The 15,720-nt window shown below is 39.0% G+C and overlaps 3 protein-coding genes across 9 annotated transcripts in view; 2 read left to right on the top strand and 1 right to left on the bottom strand.

The window, feature by feature from the left end:
* Nucleotides 1-15,720, bottom strand: part of nf1a (neurofibromin 1a) — an 85,632-nt gene that overhangs the window by 18,662 nt on the left and 51,250 nt on the right. For all 6 annotated transcript variants that reach the window (XM_082179685.1, XM_082179682.1, XM_082179684.1 and 3 more), the window contains 4 exons: nt 2,274-2,706; nt 1,540-1,880; nt 986-1,188; nt 180-373 (listed from right to left, as the gene is read on the bottom strand). In XM_082179685.1, the coding sequence (XP_082035811.1) occupies nt 180-373; nt 986-1,188; nt 1,540-1,880; nt 2,274-2,706 (1,171 nt within the window). The remainder of the gene's footprint in view (nt 1-179; nt 374-985; nt 1,189-1,539; nt 1,881-2,273; nt 2,707-15,720) is intronic.
* On the top strand, nt 2,747-9,253 carry evi2b (ecotropic viral integration site 2B). 2 transcript variants are annotated; one of them, XM_082179735.1, is made up of 3 exons: nt 2,747-3,979; nt 4,014-6,454; nt 6,847-9,253. In XM_082179735.1, the coding sequence occupies exons 2-3, from the start codon at nt 6,435-6,437 to the stop codon at nt 8,399-8,401; spliced, it is 1,575 nt and encodes a 524-aa protein (XP_082035861.1). In that variant the 5' UTR covers nt 2,747-3,979; nt 4,014-6,434; the 3' UTR covers nt 8,402-9,253. The 2 variants fall into 2 exon arrangements, with proteins under 2 accessions (XP_082035861.1, XP_082035860.1); XM_082179734.1 differs by having other exon boundaries at nt 2,747-3,193; nt 4,620-6,454.
* Nucleotides 10,937-14,190, top strand: omg (oligodendrocyte myelin glycoprotein). The gene is made up of 2 exons (XM_082179745.1): nt 10,937-11,390; nt 12,575-14,190. The coding sequence occupies exons 1-2, from the start codon at nt 11,377-11,379 to the stop codon at nt 13,752-13,754; spliced, it is 1,194 nt and encodes a 397-aa protein (XP_082035871.1). The 5' UTR covers nt 10,937-11,376; the 3' UTR covers nt 13,755-14,190.

The raw sequence follows: 15,720 nt of genomic DNA on the forward strand, positions 1-15,720 counted from the left end.
GTGGAATTATTGTAGAAATATACAGGGGTGTTAAGGTTTGAAGTCATCTATCATTGTAATGCCTGTTGTAGCAGTTATAAGATGAAAATATTTGAAACCTTTTGGATGGAATAAGCTTGCAAATCAAATTCAATTACGTTTTATGTAATAATGTTTTATGAGGGTTTGAAGGGGCCTACCTGACCCAAGCTGCCCCATATCTTAGCCTGTATGGAGGGGTACATCTGCTTCTCATTGATGGTCATTGTGATAAGCTTGTCCAGGATAGCCGTGACGCGTTGTCGTTTGGCATCGTCATTGTGTTTACAAAACCGCACCAAATTACGGAGCCAAGGAGTCATATACTCCAGACACAGATGCTTCAGTTCAATACCTAAAGAACCACAAAAGACATTTTTGTAACAAATTACACAAAAATGGTGCTATGCAAATTCCTCAAAAAACTTTTTTGTATCACACTATCGTTCAAATTTTTGGGATCAGTAATATTTGTTTTTGAAAGAAGTCTCTTATGTTCACCAAGGCAGCAATTATTTGATAAAAAATACAGTAAAATATTTGTTTTCCATTTCAACATTTTAAAATGCAATCTATTTCTTGTAAATGTTCAGCATCATTACTCCAGTCTTCAGTGTCACATGATCCTTCAGAAATCATTCTAATATGCTGATTTGGTGCACAAGAATAATTTCTTATTATTGGAAACAGCTGTGCTGCTTAATTTTTGTGGAAAAATGATTTTTTTTTTTTTATGATTCTTTGACGAATAGGAAGTTTAAAAGAACAGCACTTATTTGAAATGGAAATCTTTAAAATGAAGAGGCTTTACTGTCACTTTTGAACAATTTAATGCATTCTATTTTTTTTAAATGAACGATAGAATATACAGTATGTGTGTGTGTGTGTGTGTGTGTGTGTGTGTGTGTGTGTGTGTGTGTGTGTGTGTGTGTAAAATGATGGGTGTTTTTTTGCATGTGACACTGACTTGACTTGCTGAAGCCAGAAATGCACTCTTCCAGGAACTCCAGTGTGAGGTGGGGTTCGTTAGCTGCTAGCGTTTTGCTAATGGACACAATAAAAAGGGTGTTGTTGGCTGGGATGCACAAGCCAGACGTTTCTAGGAGTTGGCCCTCAATCTTTAGGTTGAAGGTGCAGGTTAAGGCACAAAGTAGATTGTATGCAGCTGACCTGTTGAAGGAGTAAACAGCAAGTAATTTTCAGAATTACTAATTTACTTTAACAACATGTTAGTTTCCATATTTGAGGAAATTAATGGGCTATTTCTTTTGAACATGACAGGTTTATGATTCTAACTGTGGGGCGGCATGTTCAAGACCGGCCCCAGTTGAACTGAAGACACAAAGCAGCAGTATTAGCATTTCTAATCAGTTCACCAAAACAAAGACAGAAGCCTGCAAATAAAAGGCTCATTGTCACAACAACAACAGCTTGATGCATTGGACTATTCACCCAAAACTCAAGTTGTTAGGCTGAAAACAGCCTGAGCATGGCCAAAGACTCAAGCTTAATGTTTCTCACCTCAGACTGGGGTCAGAGCTTCCAAGGTTGAGGAGGGCGATGTTGAGGAGGGTGCCAGGAACATCTTTAGGCCTGATCTTGGTGTGTTGGGGAATTGAGTCCGGTTGGGAAAGCTCCCAGCGTGTCCGGATGTGGATTATGGACTGAACAATGGCTTCGCACTCCTGGTGCATGAACGTTAGGGGAGTGCCCTGGTTAGCGATTGTCAAAGTGAACTGGTTCTCATCCACCAGGCATATCTCCTCAATCTCTGAAGCGTAGTATATGTCGTTCAGGAAAACTGGCTGTCCTAGGACACGCGTGCGTTCCGCCGAGGTCACTTGTACAGCTGTTGATCCCACCTAGGTAGAATGGGCAACGATATATCAGTACCATATCAGTTATCAGCCAATATTAGAGATCTTACTTTTGTTATCGGGCAATATTGAATATTTAATTGAGCATGTATTAAATAATAATTTAATAGTAGGTCAATCTTAATCTTTAGCAGATCACAAAATGAATATCCATTTTTTATATTGTACATTACAATAATGTGATGCCTAGATTTTTATATAATTATTCATTTTATATTTTTAGTTTATTTTGTTTGATTTATAAAAAAACTGTAGAGAATTTTTTAATATCGGTCATTTATCAGTTGTTGGCCATTAGATGAAAATAATTTTCAGCTTTAAAACTGAATAGAAACCGAACTCTAAATAACATCTGGGTTGAGTTTTACAAATTTTTACCTTGATCGACACCTTTGTGTCCTTATGTGCCAGTTTCAGGGCATTATGGAACACTTTGAGGTCCTCTTCCAACGCCAGGGTAGCAGCGGGTAGCTTCTGCTGCTCGGGTTCGATGTGTTCGGCTAGACGTGCAGGCGAATCGATAAACAGCAGCTTCTTGCTCCCCTTGAGACCAGTCAGTAATCGCTCATGGTATTTGGTGTACTCTCGCACCCAGGTGTTGCAATTGTAGATGTACACTGCAGCCACATTCTCATAGGCAAAGTTTGGAAAGACCACAAACCACTTGGATAAGAAGTCCGTCTTGAAGCGGTTACTGGGGCCCACATGGGTGAGGTCTACTACGATCTCGTAGTGTTTGGCGTAGTATGGCTTGAGAGTCAGCAGGACATGGTAGATCAGAAGATCACCATTGATTTGTCCAGTTTTGAACCTAAGAGAAATAACAATTAAAGTTCAGATTTGAATTTTAATGAGTTTTGGGATCTAAAGCCAATGGACTGCACATCTTTGAGAAGCGTACTTTGGAAAGAATGTCCAAAAGTGCACAAAAAACTATAATAAAAGGAGCAATAATTGAATTTTCAAGTATATATAAAAAACAACACACATTAACTTTTACTTCAAACATTAAAAACACTTTAAACGAGCAGTCTGTTCCAATTCCCTTAAATGGCAAACATCTGACAGCTTACACAGAATGGAAACCTGCAATCCAAATATAACACTGTTTTCTACTGTTACAACCACAGGTCAAGAGCATCTCAGCTGAAAAACACCTAAATAACATCATCAAGCGTGGGGACAGGAAGTAATTGTGTTCAGCATTGTGATATATCAAGCCTCATTACTTCAGGTCGTTGTTCTTCATCTTCCAGCACTCCAGATAAGTCCACAAGAAAGGTTCTATATCCACTTTAGTAAGTACTTCACCAATTATCTCTAAAGCTAATGTGTAATTGAGAGTTTGGACAACAGAAGAGAGGAAAACGAACTACTCAGTCTTTGTTAATCTTTTTATTATACAGTTAAAGTGGCTAAACAGTCCTAAATAAATTGATTGTGACAAAAGGGGCACTTAAAATTCATATACAATGATTCAAATGACAGTGTTAAATTATGTACACTAGCATTCAAAAGTTTGGGGTGAAATTAGATTTTGAATGTTTTTGAAAGTCGTCTCTTACACCCACTAAGGCTGCATTATTTGAACAAAAATACATTAAAAACATTTAAACTTTAAAATAGCTATTTTCTATTGTGTGTATATGTATTAGGGCTGCACAATATATCGACGGCTTGCAATAACTGGGGTCATGAACAAACAAACAAAGAGAAAAATTACTCTCATCTCTTGGCTGAATAACTTTTGTAGCTTCATTTAATTCATTTAATTTATACATTTATATATTTAATTCATAGAGTGAAAACTAAGCAGTATTTTATTTTTACATTTGATTATTCAGGTTCTGTTGTTTAATAACCCTAATGTAGGAAAACCTGAAACCCTAAATCCCGTGGTTTACACTGATGTTAAAATAACACTTCTTACGCTACAGTAAAACACTGATGTTCATTTTCAGAAGTTGTAGGGATGTTTTGTTGTCACAAAAAGAATGTAAAATGCATGTAGGTTATATCATTTTAAATATATTTTAAAGATAATTTAAATTAATTTTAAGCATTAACACAATTTAAGCATTAACGTATCGCATATTGAATATCGCATTATTTAATGAGTTATCGCATATCGCAATTTTCTTCAATATCGTGCAGCCCTAATATATATATATATGTTCATGTTCAGTTTGGAAGGACACATTTTTTGTTGCTGGAAACTTATTTGATTGCGCATGTGTAGAGTGTACTGAAAAGTTAAATTAAAGGGTAGTTCACCCAAAAATTGTCATCATTTACTCACCTTCAAGTTGTTCCAAACCTGTATGAGTTTATTTTTTTCTGTTGAACACAAAATATATTTTAAATAATTTTGGTAACCAGCAGTTGATGGACCCCATTGACTTCAATAGTATTTTTTTCCTACTATAGAAGTCAACGGCTACCGTCAATTGTTTGATTACCAACATTCTTTAAATATCTTCTCATACAGTATAATAACTTACACAGGTTTGGAACAACTTGAAGGTGAGTCAATTATGACAAAATTTGGTTACACTATTATAAGGTGTCCTTGTTACAGTGCAATTATACATTTAAGTACTGAGTAATAATAATTAACTAGGAATAGAGGTTGGTTTAGGGTTAGTTGCATGTAATTATGCATAATGTATAGTTATTACTACAGTAACATGTCCTAATGAATAATGGTACTTATTTGTTACATAGATCTCAACATACAACGACAATGCAGGTCACAGAACATCCCATGTCCTCTACTATCCATGAGCAAGAAGACCTCAACATTACATTTGTGACAACTAGTTTGCCTGCAACTGGTGCCTCTGAGATCAGCTGCTTTATTGACGCCCATCTTGCATTTATAGCAACTGCCACTGCTGGTGGCATCATCCTGATCCTTCTAACCTCCACCATAGTCTTGGCATGTACCGTCTCCAGCCTGAAACGTCGGCACCGGACCCCTCGTCCATCCCGAAGCAATGCAGACCTGGTGAGTGGAACAGGCTACTGGGGTACCGAGAGAAGAGAGGGAGGAATTGTGGGCCCATGCGAAACCAGTGTTCTACTGGAGGAAGTAAAGACCGATGGTGAGGAGGAAGAGTTCCAAGATGGCGTAGCAGGGCCAAGCCAGTACATCAACACTTCTAACGCAGCCGCTGACTCGGAGAGCGTCCCCACAGCCATGCCGAGCTCAACCTCTAGGGATTCCTGCATAGATCCCATTAGTTTGGAAAACATGCCTCTGATGGTGTAAAGTTTAAGAGCTTTTTTTAAACGCTGGGCTATGACAGGAAAATTGTTTTTTAAATAAATGGCTTCAATAGTTCAGCTACTGCAGTAAAAAAAAAAAAGTGCAGTTACAAGTCGTCTCATAGCATTTTTGAGAATTGTTTAACTAACTACAATTATCTGCTTATCCTGTTAAAAAGGACATTTCTTATATCAGTAATATCAGATGAAATAGAAAACTTTTTTTTTTTTACAGATGAGGTCAAAGCAGCTCTGGGTATCTGTTTAGTGAAGATGACAAGGAAAATAAGTAAATGAAATGTTGGTGTATATTGTGAAATTGTATTTAACCTCAGCTTTGTTACATTTTGGCCCTTTTTTAAAATATGACCACCAGCCGCAGCAGCATCTACTGTAGATAAAACCCAAATAGGTGAACTCTATACACCACTGTGTATAAATAGCAGAACAAGTCAATTTTAGGGTTTAATTTCTATGCCATTGCAGTCACCAAAATTCAGTGAAGCTCAAAAATAATGACTTTTTGAAACATTTATCTGCCATTCTTCAGTCAAACAGTTTGGATCAATCAACCTATGAATAAATGACTTGCAAATTACTCTACCTGTAAAGCAGGGACTGTAGAAATCACACACTTCAGCTTTAATATAAGCAAAGCAATCCCATTAAATCTTCCAGATCCTATAATAATGAGCATTCCTTAAAAGTTTATCTCAGAACTCTGACATCTCAATAAAAAATTAAAAAATAAATAAAATTCAATGCTAATGATACAATTTTCTTGTTCAGTTTCTTATTTACAATGATTTTGAAATTTGTGTTGATTGCTGAGCAAAACTCACTGTAACAATGATACTGCTAAGGTAGTTGCCAATATGTTGGTAAGTCTTATTGGTGGTTGAAAGGTGGGGGTTCAGTGAAAGGAACTTTCCAAGATAAAAAAATAAAAAAAGGCATGAGATCATTTCCTTTTAGACAACTTCTGCTCTACAAAAAAGTTCTTACTTTTATAGATTTTTGTGAAGGTAATTAATAGCCGTTCCTTTCAGAAAAAGGACCGCAATGCTCCTAAACATACCTCAAAAAAGCCTATTATGAGAGTTCAAGTAGAAAAACTTGCTTCGGTTTTTCATACTGTCACCACAGATTCTTTCCTCAGGCAAAAAAAACGCAGCTATTAGCAAAAACAAATGCAGCCATTTCACAGCTTCATTTCCTGTCAAGTGAAGTGACGGTTCCGTATTCATCAGAATATACTTCACTCTTTCACTAATGCTTCAGAGGATGCCTCGGTAAGATCATATTCTGCTGTTTTGTCTAGCACAATAAAGGTTAAATCTTTTTAGTTAAAGTTAAATCTCCACAATAAAGTTAAATCTTTTTTTTTTACATTTAAAGTATCTACATGATACCACAAAATAATAAGTAGAAAACTAGTTTTCCAGTCTTGACTTTTAGCTAATTAAAAAATCTACTTTTTTCATGTTCAGTTTGTGGTTGAAGTATTCATTTTCAATTTATTTGTGACCTTTGCATACACAACAACAGTGTTGTCTGTTTTAGAAGTTATATAAAAAATAAAATAAAAAGTTTTAATCTGAGCAAATTGATTGTGGCTTATAAGAATTCATGAGATAAAATGGTCTGTTGAGTCTTATGTGCAAAAATGTCTCTCTTTGGCAAGGTTTTCTAAGGACACCATGAGGACTACTCTTTGCACACTTGTCTTCCTCTCCTCTCTACCATGGAGCCTAAACAGCCATTTAGCAACCAGCAATAAGAATATTGAGGCAACAAACACAGCAGACAATGCATCAGGGCAGATTAACTACACTACTGATTCTGGTAAAGACAACGTGGTTTCACTTTCAAGAAGTGCTCAGATGCAGCACTCAGAGCAGCGTAGCATCTGGCAGAGGACACCCAACGGTGACGCCAATACATCAAATCAGAGTAAAAGCATGAACATACGTGATGGCGAATCCAACTTGACTACTACGCTAGCACAACCTGAAAGGCAAAGACAGGAAGAGGTAACAACTCCACAAAAGGAAATACGAAAACCGACAGAAGGCTCCCGCAGACCGCATTCTACATCTCTTTTGCAAATAGAGAATGCTGAAGAACTGAATGTCTTGACTAAACCACCCAATGCCACAAAGGCAGATGTTTCGCCAAAAGAAAAAACGAGCATAGGACTTATGGAGACACTGGAAGCCACTCAGGAAACACCTTCTACTTCTGATTTCACTGGACACTATGGTGTGCAAGAAAATAAAACAGTAGTGAAGGGCAGCAACAACAATACAAATGAAGACCTCCATACAATCCAGCCCACAATGGAGACTACAGACCAACCAAGCCCATTTACTCATGCCCACACTTCCGCAATAACGTCAAAAGATTTCAATAAGACTGTAAGCACCAATGGTGTGGAAACCACAGAGAGAGAAGTCGTCACAGACATGTGGACAAGCACGCAAGGTCCTGAGCTTAAGACTTCATCCATGATTAAGCCAACAAAGACATTGGCGATCACTAAAAAAAAAACTCCATCAAAGGATTTCCGGAAAGCGAACCCAGGTCCTGCTGTGGCAGCTGTGATCGGCACCACTTTTGTCTTGATGTTCATAGCAATCATCTTTATCTTGTTAAAGAAGCGCAAAATGCAGAGAAAGCGGCTTGAAAATCCTGAATGGGCCGGACCCTCGCCGTTTCTGGATGGCGACGTTCAACCAAACCTGCCAAATATGGAGGAGTCCGAGACCATCAACAGACAAGGCTTTAACCAGGGGTCCATTTCCAGATACCTCCCCCAACAACTCTCCAAACACCTGCCGCTCGGAAGGAACACGAGTGAGGAAGTTCTCATGGGGGACATCCTGCAAGGAAGCACATTTGGCAGACAAAATCCAGATGAGGTCCAAGACCCCAACAGGAACCCAACAGTTGCTCAGGACTCAACTGAGAAGGAGGAAAATAAAATCCAGGAAGGTCAAGCATCCGTGGATTCTTTGGACACCAAAACATCTGCGTCAAGAAGTGCACATGAACCTGTGATGGAGAGCAAAATATCAAAGCAGACTGATGACCTCACTCCATCTCTATCTTCTGACACGGACACTATAATTAAACCTCCACCTTTAGTCTCTATAGATCTTGATTCTCTTTCAGAAGAAGCAGCTCCTTTGCAAACATCAGATGGGGGGATTGTTCCACCTGCTCCACCACTGCCCTAATCTCATTTAACATAAAATCTTCTCTGCTTCTGCCGCTAAAAACTACACAAACGAGATAACCAACATACTCAATATCTGCTTTCTAAAAGTCAAAATATGCAAAGACCATTTCTTGCAAGGGATTTACGAACTATGGTGCTTGTTCAAGACTCCTACGGTGCTTGTTCAAGACTCTTAAAGAGAAATTCCTCAACAGGTGCTGTTTTCTTTCCTGCATTGATGTATCGAAACAAAGTTCAAGACATATTAAAGAGATTGTGTTATTTTATTATCCATTACGCTTAGTTATCAGAATCTCACAATCGCTAAACATGATTTCCTTCAAGACAGAGCCTGTACATTATAAAAATGTATATCTGCTATAGGTTAGTCAAAGTAAACCAAAGTCAAAGCATATAGCTGCTTTGAAGATAATAACTACATGCCACAAATTCCAATTCTGAGTTCATTAGGTCTTTGTCATTTTAGCACTTTGAAAAGCAACAATCTTCCAACCAATAACAAAAAGTCTCATGAAAAGTTAAAATCGGCATGTTTTGGTGTTTCAAGGCTTGGTCAAGGCTGTACAAGTCCTCAGATAAAACGGTTTATGTTCATGAGAATGTCCAATTCTCGCTTGTACAAAAACCACAGCATGTACAATCTTTGTGCCTACATTCACTGTTAAACACATGTAAACTAAAGAGCGAATGTATCCACAATCTGGAGCCAGTTTTCAAATGAACTACTGCATTGCTACAGCCACTGGGAACATGTCTGAGCTTTTAACCGTGATAAACTGTCAGAAGAACATTACAACAGCAGCTCACTCAAACCACTCACTCACTCAAAATAAAAAGTGTTGTAACAACACGGTCATGTGTCTTTCTTTCCTTCAGCAGTAAAACAAAAAAAGTAAATGGCAGTATTTAAAATGTTTAAATAACCAACTTTATCAAAACGAGAAAGAACTTTATTGCAACATTATTGCACAGTTCATCTAACCTCTAACGCTAATTAATCATGAATAATTAGCATCTGTGCCTGTTATAATCAATTTCTTTAATTATAAGAGTGCAAATATTATGTTTTGCCTGCAAGAGGCAAACAAAGTTGCTTTAATCACACAAATAAAATATGAAGATTAGGACCAGGGATACAATAGACACTCACTGGACATTTAAAGAATTAAAGATTCACAAACTCCACTAGAAAGATGCTGTCTAAACACTGTCAGACTATATTAAAATGGTGTTCTGTCTGCACCAAGAGACAAATGAAGCAATTCAAGAATCTTTTACTGAACACCATGAAAATCATTCCACAACCGGTTCTCAGTTTCCAACACTAACAAACTCTGCCTAGGGATAAGCACTACTGAAGTACTACTATTGAGCAAGGTAGGAAGTTAGTACAAGTAGCATACAGTGTGTCTTCTGCAGAGCGCTGAATGCAGGGCCTGTGCACCACCTGCAGCAGAAGTGAGAGAGGAAATGTCACAGCGGATTTAAATTGGGAAACAGACCACAAGACTATTTTCTTCCTTTTGATTTATTTTCAAACTCTCTTCATCCGGTGAGATTCCGCCAGACTTCAGTGGTTACATGAGCCAATAGCTTTAAACTACTTGCTTGAGGCATGAAAACAACAAAATAATAATAATAAATAAGATTATTATTATTAATATTATATCCAATTTGGACAGCATACCATTGTAATGCCATAGTACTGTTTGTGAGGGTTAAGATATTATTTTTTCACTTTTTTTGTTCAGTAGCTCAAAACCTCACTCTGCTGCTATGCAGGTGTTCACACATTTGCTATGCTGTTTCGCTCCATGAGTACATTCATACCTCATTGGTGCTCTCAAAAGTTGCACATGCACATTCAGAACACTAGGGGGAAACGGATGGAAGCACAGATCATCATCATCCATCCATCAATCTATCCATTTGTATATTAAAAAAAATGAGTTAAAAGAATCAAAACATTAATACATGCGGCCAAACAAATGATGTAAACCTCTGTACCTAAACTAACTAAACTAGAAGGGGTACATTAACAAGCTTTAACAGAGTAAAATTTTAATCAGAACTTGCGTGGCGAAAAAGTAGTTAAATATACTGAGAGTTAACTCACAACCCTATACAGAAATCCCTTAGGAATAATACTTTTTTTTTTTTTTTATCAATATCGAGAGCAAAAAAAAACAAAACAGCTGTCACCTAAATGAGGACAAGGCCATAGAGGGACATTAAACCACATCAGCCTGTCTTCTGCATTTAGCTGCGTCACACATAATAATTTAGCACTGTACAGTAATATCACAATAGAGCAGGGGTTCATTTATCAAAGCAGCTGTGTGAGTAATAGGATATCTAAACATGGTACATACAAAGACCATGCCATGAGAGTGTTTGAGAGTTTGTGAGAGAGAGAGAAATCAGGAAGATGATTTGGTGGCGTGTGCAGATCCGGAATATAAAACACTAAAGTCAGCACCCACCCCCTCCCTCCTTGGCAGCAGTATGGGTAGACTCTGTGCTGCATTTCGCCCCCTCCCCCTCCTCACCATCCGATGATTCTTCAATCTCCCTCCCTTGGTCCCTCCTTTCTCTCTCTACCTCCTCTGACAGCAAGCCCTGAAACAAGTTCTGTAAGCAGGCAGCCAGCAGCAGCGGAGGCTATCCAAGGGTGCAAATACACTGCATGACCATGCCTGGAAGAGCGGAAAGGCAAGGAAACGGCTAAGAGAGGCTCTAAACCAAAGGAGCTCACGGTTGCCAATGAGAGAAAAAAGGAAGGGGGTGGGTAGAACAGGGGGAGCGAGCACAAAAACGGACATGAGTGCGAGACAGTGAAGACAAAACGTGGACCCTGCTGTCATATAAGACTGGGAAAACAAAACCCCAAGCAATCCAAATTGCCTTCTACTACTCTAGAAAAGGGAGAACAGGAAGAGAGGTCAGAACGGACAACGACATGTACACAAAGTAATGGAAAGAATCAGGTAAGCGATATATGACATGAAAGGCAAGCATAAGGAGTGTTTAACTCATGCAATTCAGTTTAACGTACATGATCAAATCGCAAAGTGCACAGTGAAGCTAGGTCAGAGCGAGACTGCAGTAGAGCATTGTTAGAGCAAAACAGGGACACCTCTATTAGAGTAATAGATACTTTTTCCCCATAACAATTTCTAGCATGTACACAATCTCTTTTTATTAAGGGTAACATTAAGTCTTTAGACTGTCAAACAATCAACTTGCTCTAATGGATTTACTGAGGTAATGCAAATGATTAGGGCTTTAATATCACCACAATTTTCTGCATGCTGATGTGGCAACCCAGAACGTGCGACTTCTTAGAATCGAGCATGGCATGACTATGTGCACACGCGCAGATGTACTGTGCAACGATGTCCCTAAATGCCCCATAAATGAGGGGGTGAGGGGGATTCAAGATGCAGGCACTGCTACCAAGGCTAAATGCTAACATCTCACTGCTGCAGCATGGCAGAGTAGCTCCTGGCAGAGGCTCAACCTATTAGCACAGAGAGAGAGAACTGAGTGGCTCTGTATGAGTTGTAACAGTGAAACCTGTTGTCAACAGTGCAATGGATAGAGAATGCTCAATTGTCTTTGCGGCATAACGTTCGTACTTTGTTAATGTGTTATACCGGGTGAATCAGGATAGTTGGAGTGATTTTACAAGGAAAGTGACACATTAAGCAGTGATTCTTTGAAAAGTGGTGCTTATTTTCCAAAAATAAGGTGTAATGAGTATGTCTTGCAATAGTGGGGGGCAAGTGTGGACATGTCCTTCCAAAGAGCTCAAATGATTGCTCCACACCTCTGCAAATCTGCAACGGACCGAGCTATACAATTGTAAAAAGATGCTGAAGACAGAGGGACAAAAGAAGAAAATGTGTGTGGATGTCCGGAACTAAGGTTCTCACCATTAGAATTATGATTTAGTCTGTAAAGAATAAACAATGATAAGCTGCAACATGGTACATGATAGTCATATTTTTAGTTCCAACTTCTACTGGGATACCAGGACTCCACCCTTCCACTAATATCTATAAAAAGGCGTTGGTGTATTTAGTTAGCTTGTATACTTATAAATTTAACTTACAAAAAGAAAAACCTAAAGAACAACTTATGTGACAATTTTTTCTTTGTCTTTTTACAGGAAAGCCCACATCACACTTGCCTCCATGCTGGCTAACCTATTGCTCATCCTCCTGTTCGTGGTGCGTGTGCTGGCCATTTGCCCACCAATGTGCAGCTGTAGCAGAGGCCACAGAGTGGTGGACTGCTCTGCCCGAGAGTTGGGTATACTTCCTGACAGCCTGCAGCACAACATTCATTTCCTCAACTTGTCTCATAACCGGCTCCAAGATCTCGATGGACTCCTCAATCATTTTGACCACTTAAGAACTTTGGACATCTCCTATAACCATCTCCACCACCTTCCTTTAGGTCTGCCGAGAGCTCTTTGGGATTTACGTGCATCTGGAAACTACATCCGTCAATTGGAGAAGAATGATACGGCCTATCACTGGAACCTCCAGAATCTAGACTTGTCACACAACTTGCTGGAACGTGTGGTCTTAATTAACAATACGTTGTCCAATCTCCAAGCACTCAATTTTAGTCACAACAAATTCTGGACTGTTCCGACAAACATGCCCTACAATTTGGAGATTGTGGACCTCTCTCACAACTACTTGCTGCAGATCCTACCTGGCTCACTGGATCGCCTTCCCAGACTGTCGAGATTCTACCTGCATGCTAATCGTTTTACCTCATTAAGTGAAGGTGTCTTCAATAGACTAGATGGACTGCAGCTCCTCACACTTGGAGAAAATCCTTGGGCTTGTGAGGACGAGGAAAATATAAACCATTTGCTGACTTGGATGCAACAAACCCCTGCGAAAGTCTTAGGCTGCCCCTGCTATACCAGGCCCAGATGTGGAGAGGTACACCTGGCCACTAGGAGAACCTGGCACTCAGCCGTATTCACAGAGCCGCCACTGGGTGCCGACGCTCGTTATCCTATCCACCGAGCTCCAATGCAGGCAGTTACTTCTGGTTCCCTGTCTAAGTCAGCCCAGTTGAACGTAGCTCACAATCCAAGCCCTGTTAATACCTCTGGGGCGGGCGTACAGGTGCTGATCATGGGTGGGGGATTTCTCACTTCAACTCCACATAGCATGTCCACACAGTCAAGCACAACAATCCGAACACGTAGCACCAAGAAGGTCCTTCCAGGCAGATCTTGCAGCACAAGGCATCAAATCCACATATGCAGCTTTGAAACCACCATTTTGAGCCTTTTATGTACAGTTGTCATCCCAAGTGCTTTGTGATTCAGCATAACAATCTCTTGAACTAGACCTGCTGACTTGATTCTGGGAAAAAGAAAATCCACAAAAAAAAAAGCAAAACGAGAGACTCACTTAGGTTTACATTTTCACATTGTTCTGGCTACTTTTAAGCATTCTTCAACGTATGCAATCTCTGCCTGCTTCCAATAAACGTACAACCTTCTACATAATGTAACTGAGTACTGTATGGTTACACGTATCGACATCTAGACATATAGAAGTACACTACAAGTAGCAGTTTCTTGATGTGAAAAATTGATTGCTCTTTCCAGTGTTATGCTTGAGCATTGACAGATATTTGTGCATTTCATTGTTTATATTATGTATCAAACTACAACACTGTGTAAAGTGTAAAGCTGATGTGTTCTATGAGTACAGACATGCCTTTAACTGTTGAAATAAAAATAAAATCGGAAAACCCATAGTTTTACTGCAATTACATAGTCAACAGGCCATGCAGCAGGACTGGAAAATGACAAATGCGTAAACACACAGCAAAGCAGAGCTGACAGTCCACGTAAAGAGAGGGTTAAACTAAATGGAGATATTACACACATACATACATACACACACACATATACGTGTGTGTGTGTGTGTGTGTGTATATATGTGTATGTATATATATTAGTGGTGGGCCGTTATCGGCGTTAACGTGCTGCGTTAACGCGAGACTCTTATCGCGCGATAAAAAAAATATCGCCGTTAATCTATTCTCCAAGTTGGGTTGGGAGATGGCTCTATACTACACAAGCTATGATGACGCAATCTACCCGCGGCCGCGAGGTAAACCCGGCTGCAACGCATATTCGTCGTCATCTTAAGTAAACACGGCTGAAAGTGAAAGCTGGTGAAAAAGATCGGTGCAACATCCATTATTTGGACTTGGTTCGGGTTTAAGCCGTCAGACGAGCAGCAGCAAACTAAATACAGAGTGTGTGGGGTAACAGTTCGGTAAGTTAACACACGACTAATCCGTTCGACCACCTCAAATTCAAAACAAAACATGATATCACTGAATACCAGCGCGCGCGTATTATTCCCATTCCAATATATCTTAGTGGTGTAGCACATAATCTCGATTTTAAGAATCGTTGTTGTGTTTCTTTTTAACTGAAAAGACATCAGTTAGACAATATTCTAATTTTAAATTTGGGGTTTCATAAGCTCCAAGCCATAATAAACATTAGACCTACTTAAGTCTCTGCAGCTAGTGTACTTAAATTTTATTTATCTGCAAAATTATGTTGTATACTTACAGTTTTGCACAATATATGTTCTCAAAACTACATACACCCTTTAAAAAAAATACATTTAGCAGTTGTTTAGCATGGGTCTGTGTAATCTGTTCTGAAATGGTTTTATTATAATATACTGTATATCGTTATCGCAAGAGGCTGCAATGTATATCACAATATAGATTTTAGGCCATATCGCCCATCCCTAATTGATAGCCTATAGTAGTTGATAATAACATAGGCCTACCTAATGTTGCCTACGGACGGTAACAGTACAGTAGTAACCTTTTACAGTCTATGAGTAGAACAGCTTTCTCAAGCAGTTTGTGATGCATTTTCAGGGTATATGCAGGAATCATAGAGATGAATTTACTACCTTTTACTACCTTTTTTACCACCTCCACAATATTTTTTACTACCATCACGACATCAAGCAGCAGCCCTTTTTTTGGGGGTGTGGTGGGGTGGGCGGGGTATGTAAAGCACCACTTACTACTTACTATAAGGTATAAGTGTGACACTGTCACACCCATCATACATATTAGGTACACTAATGTTTAATTGTTATCATTAAGTAGGCCTATTGTCATTGTCAATTATGTTTTTTTTGTAGTGTCGAGTTGAGTTTCAGTTGTCCTTATCTTAACCCTAGCCCTTGAGTTATCCTAACCATAGCCCTTAGCCCTAATAAGGTGAATAATAACCTTGGCACT

This window comes from Leuciscus leuciscus (assembly GCF_965113295.1).
Source record: "Leuciscus leuciscus genome assembly, chromosome: 9".
NCBI classification, from domain to species: Eukaryota; Metazoa; Chordata; class Actinopteri; order Cypriniformes; family Leuciscidae; genus Leuciscus; species Leuciscus leuciscus.

What these genes read in the sequence shown, in the direction of transcription:
- evi2b (XM_082179735.1), top strand. Translation starts at nt 6,435, where the DNA reads ATGCTTCAGAGGATGCCTCG. An exon ending in ATGCTTCAGAGGATGCCTCG is followed by an intron (nt 6,455 to 6,846) that starts GTAAGATCATAT and finishes CTCTTTGGCAAG; the next exon opens with GTTTTCTAAGGACACCATGA.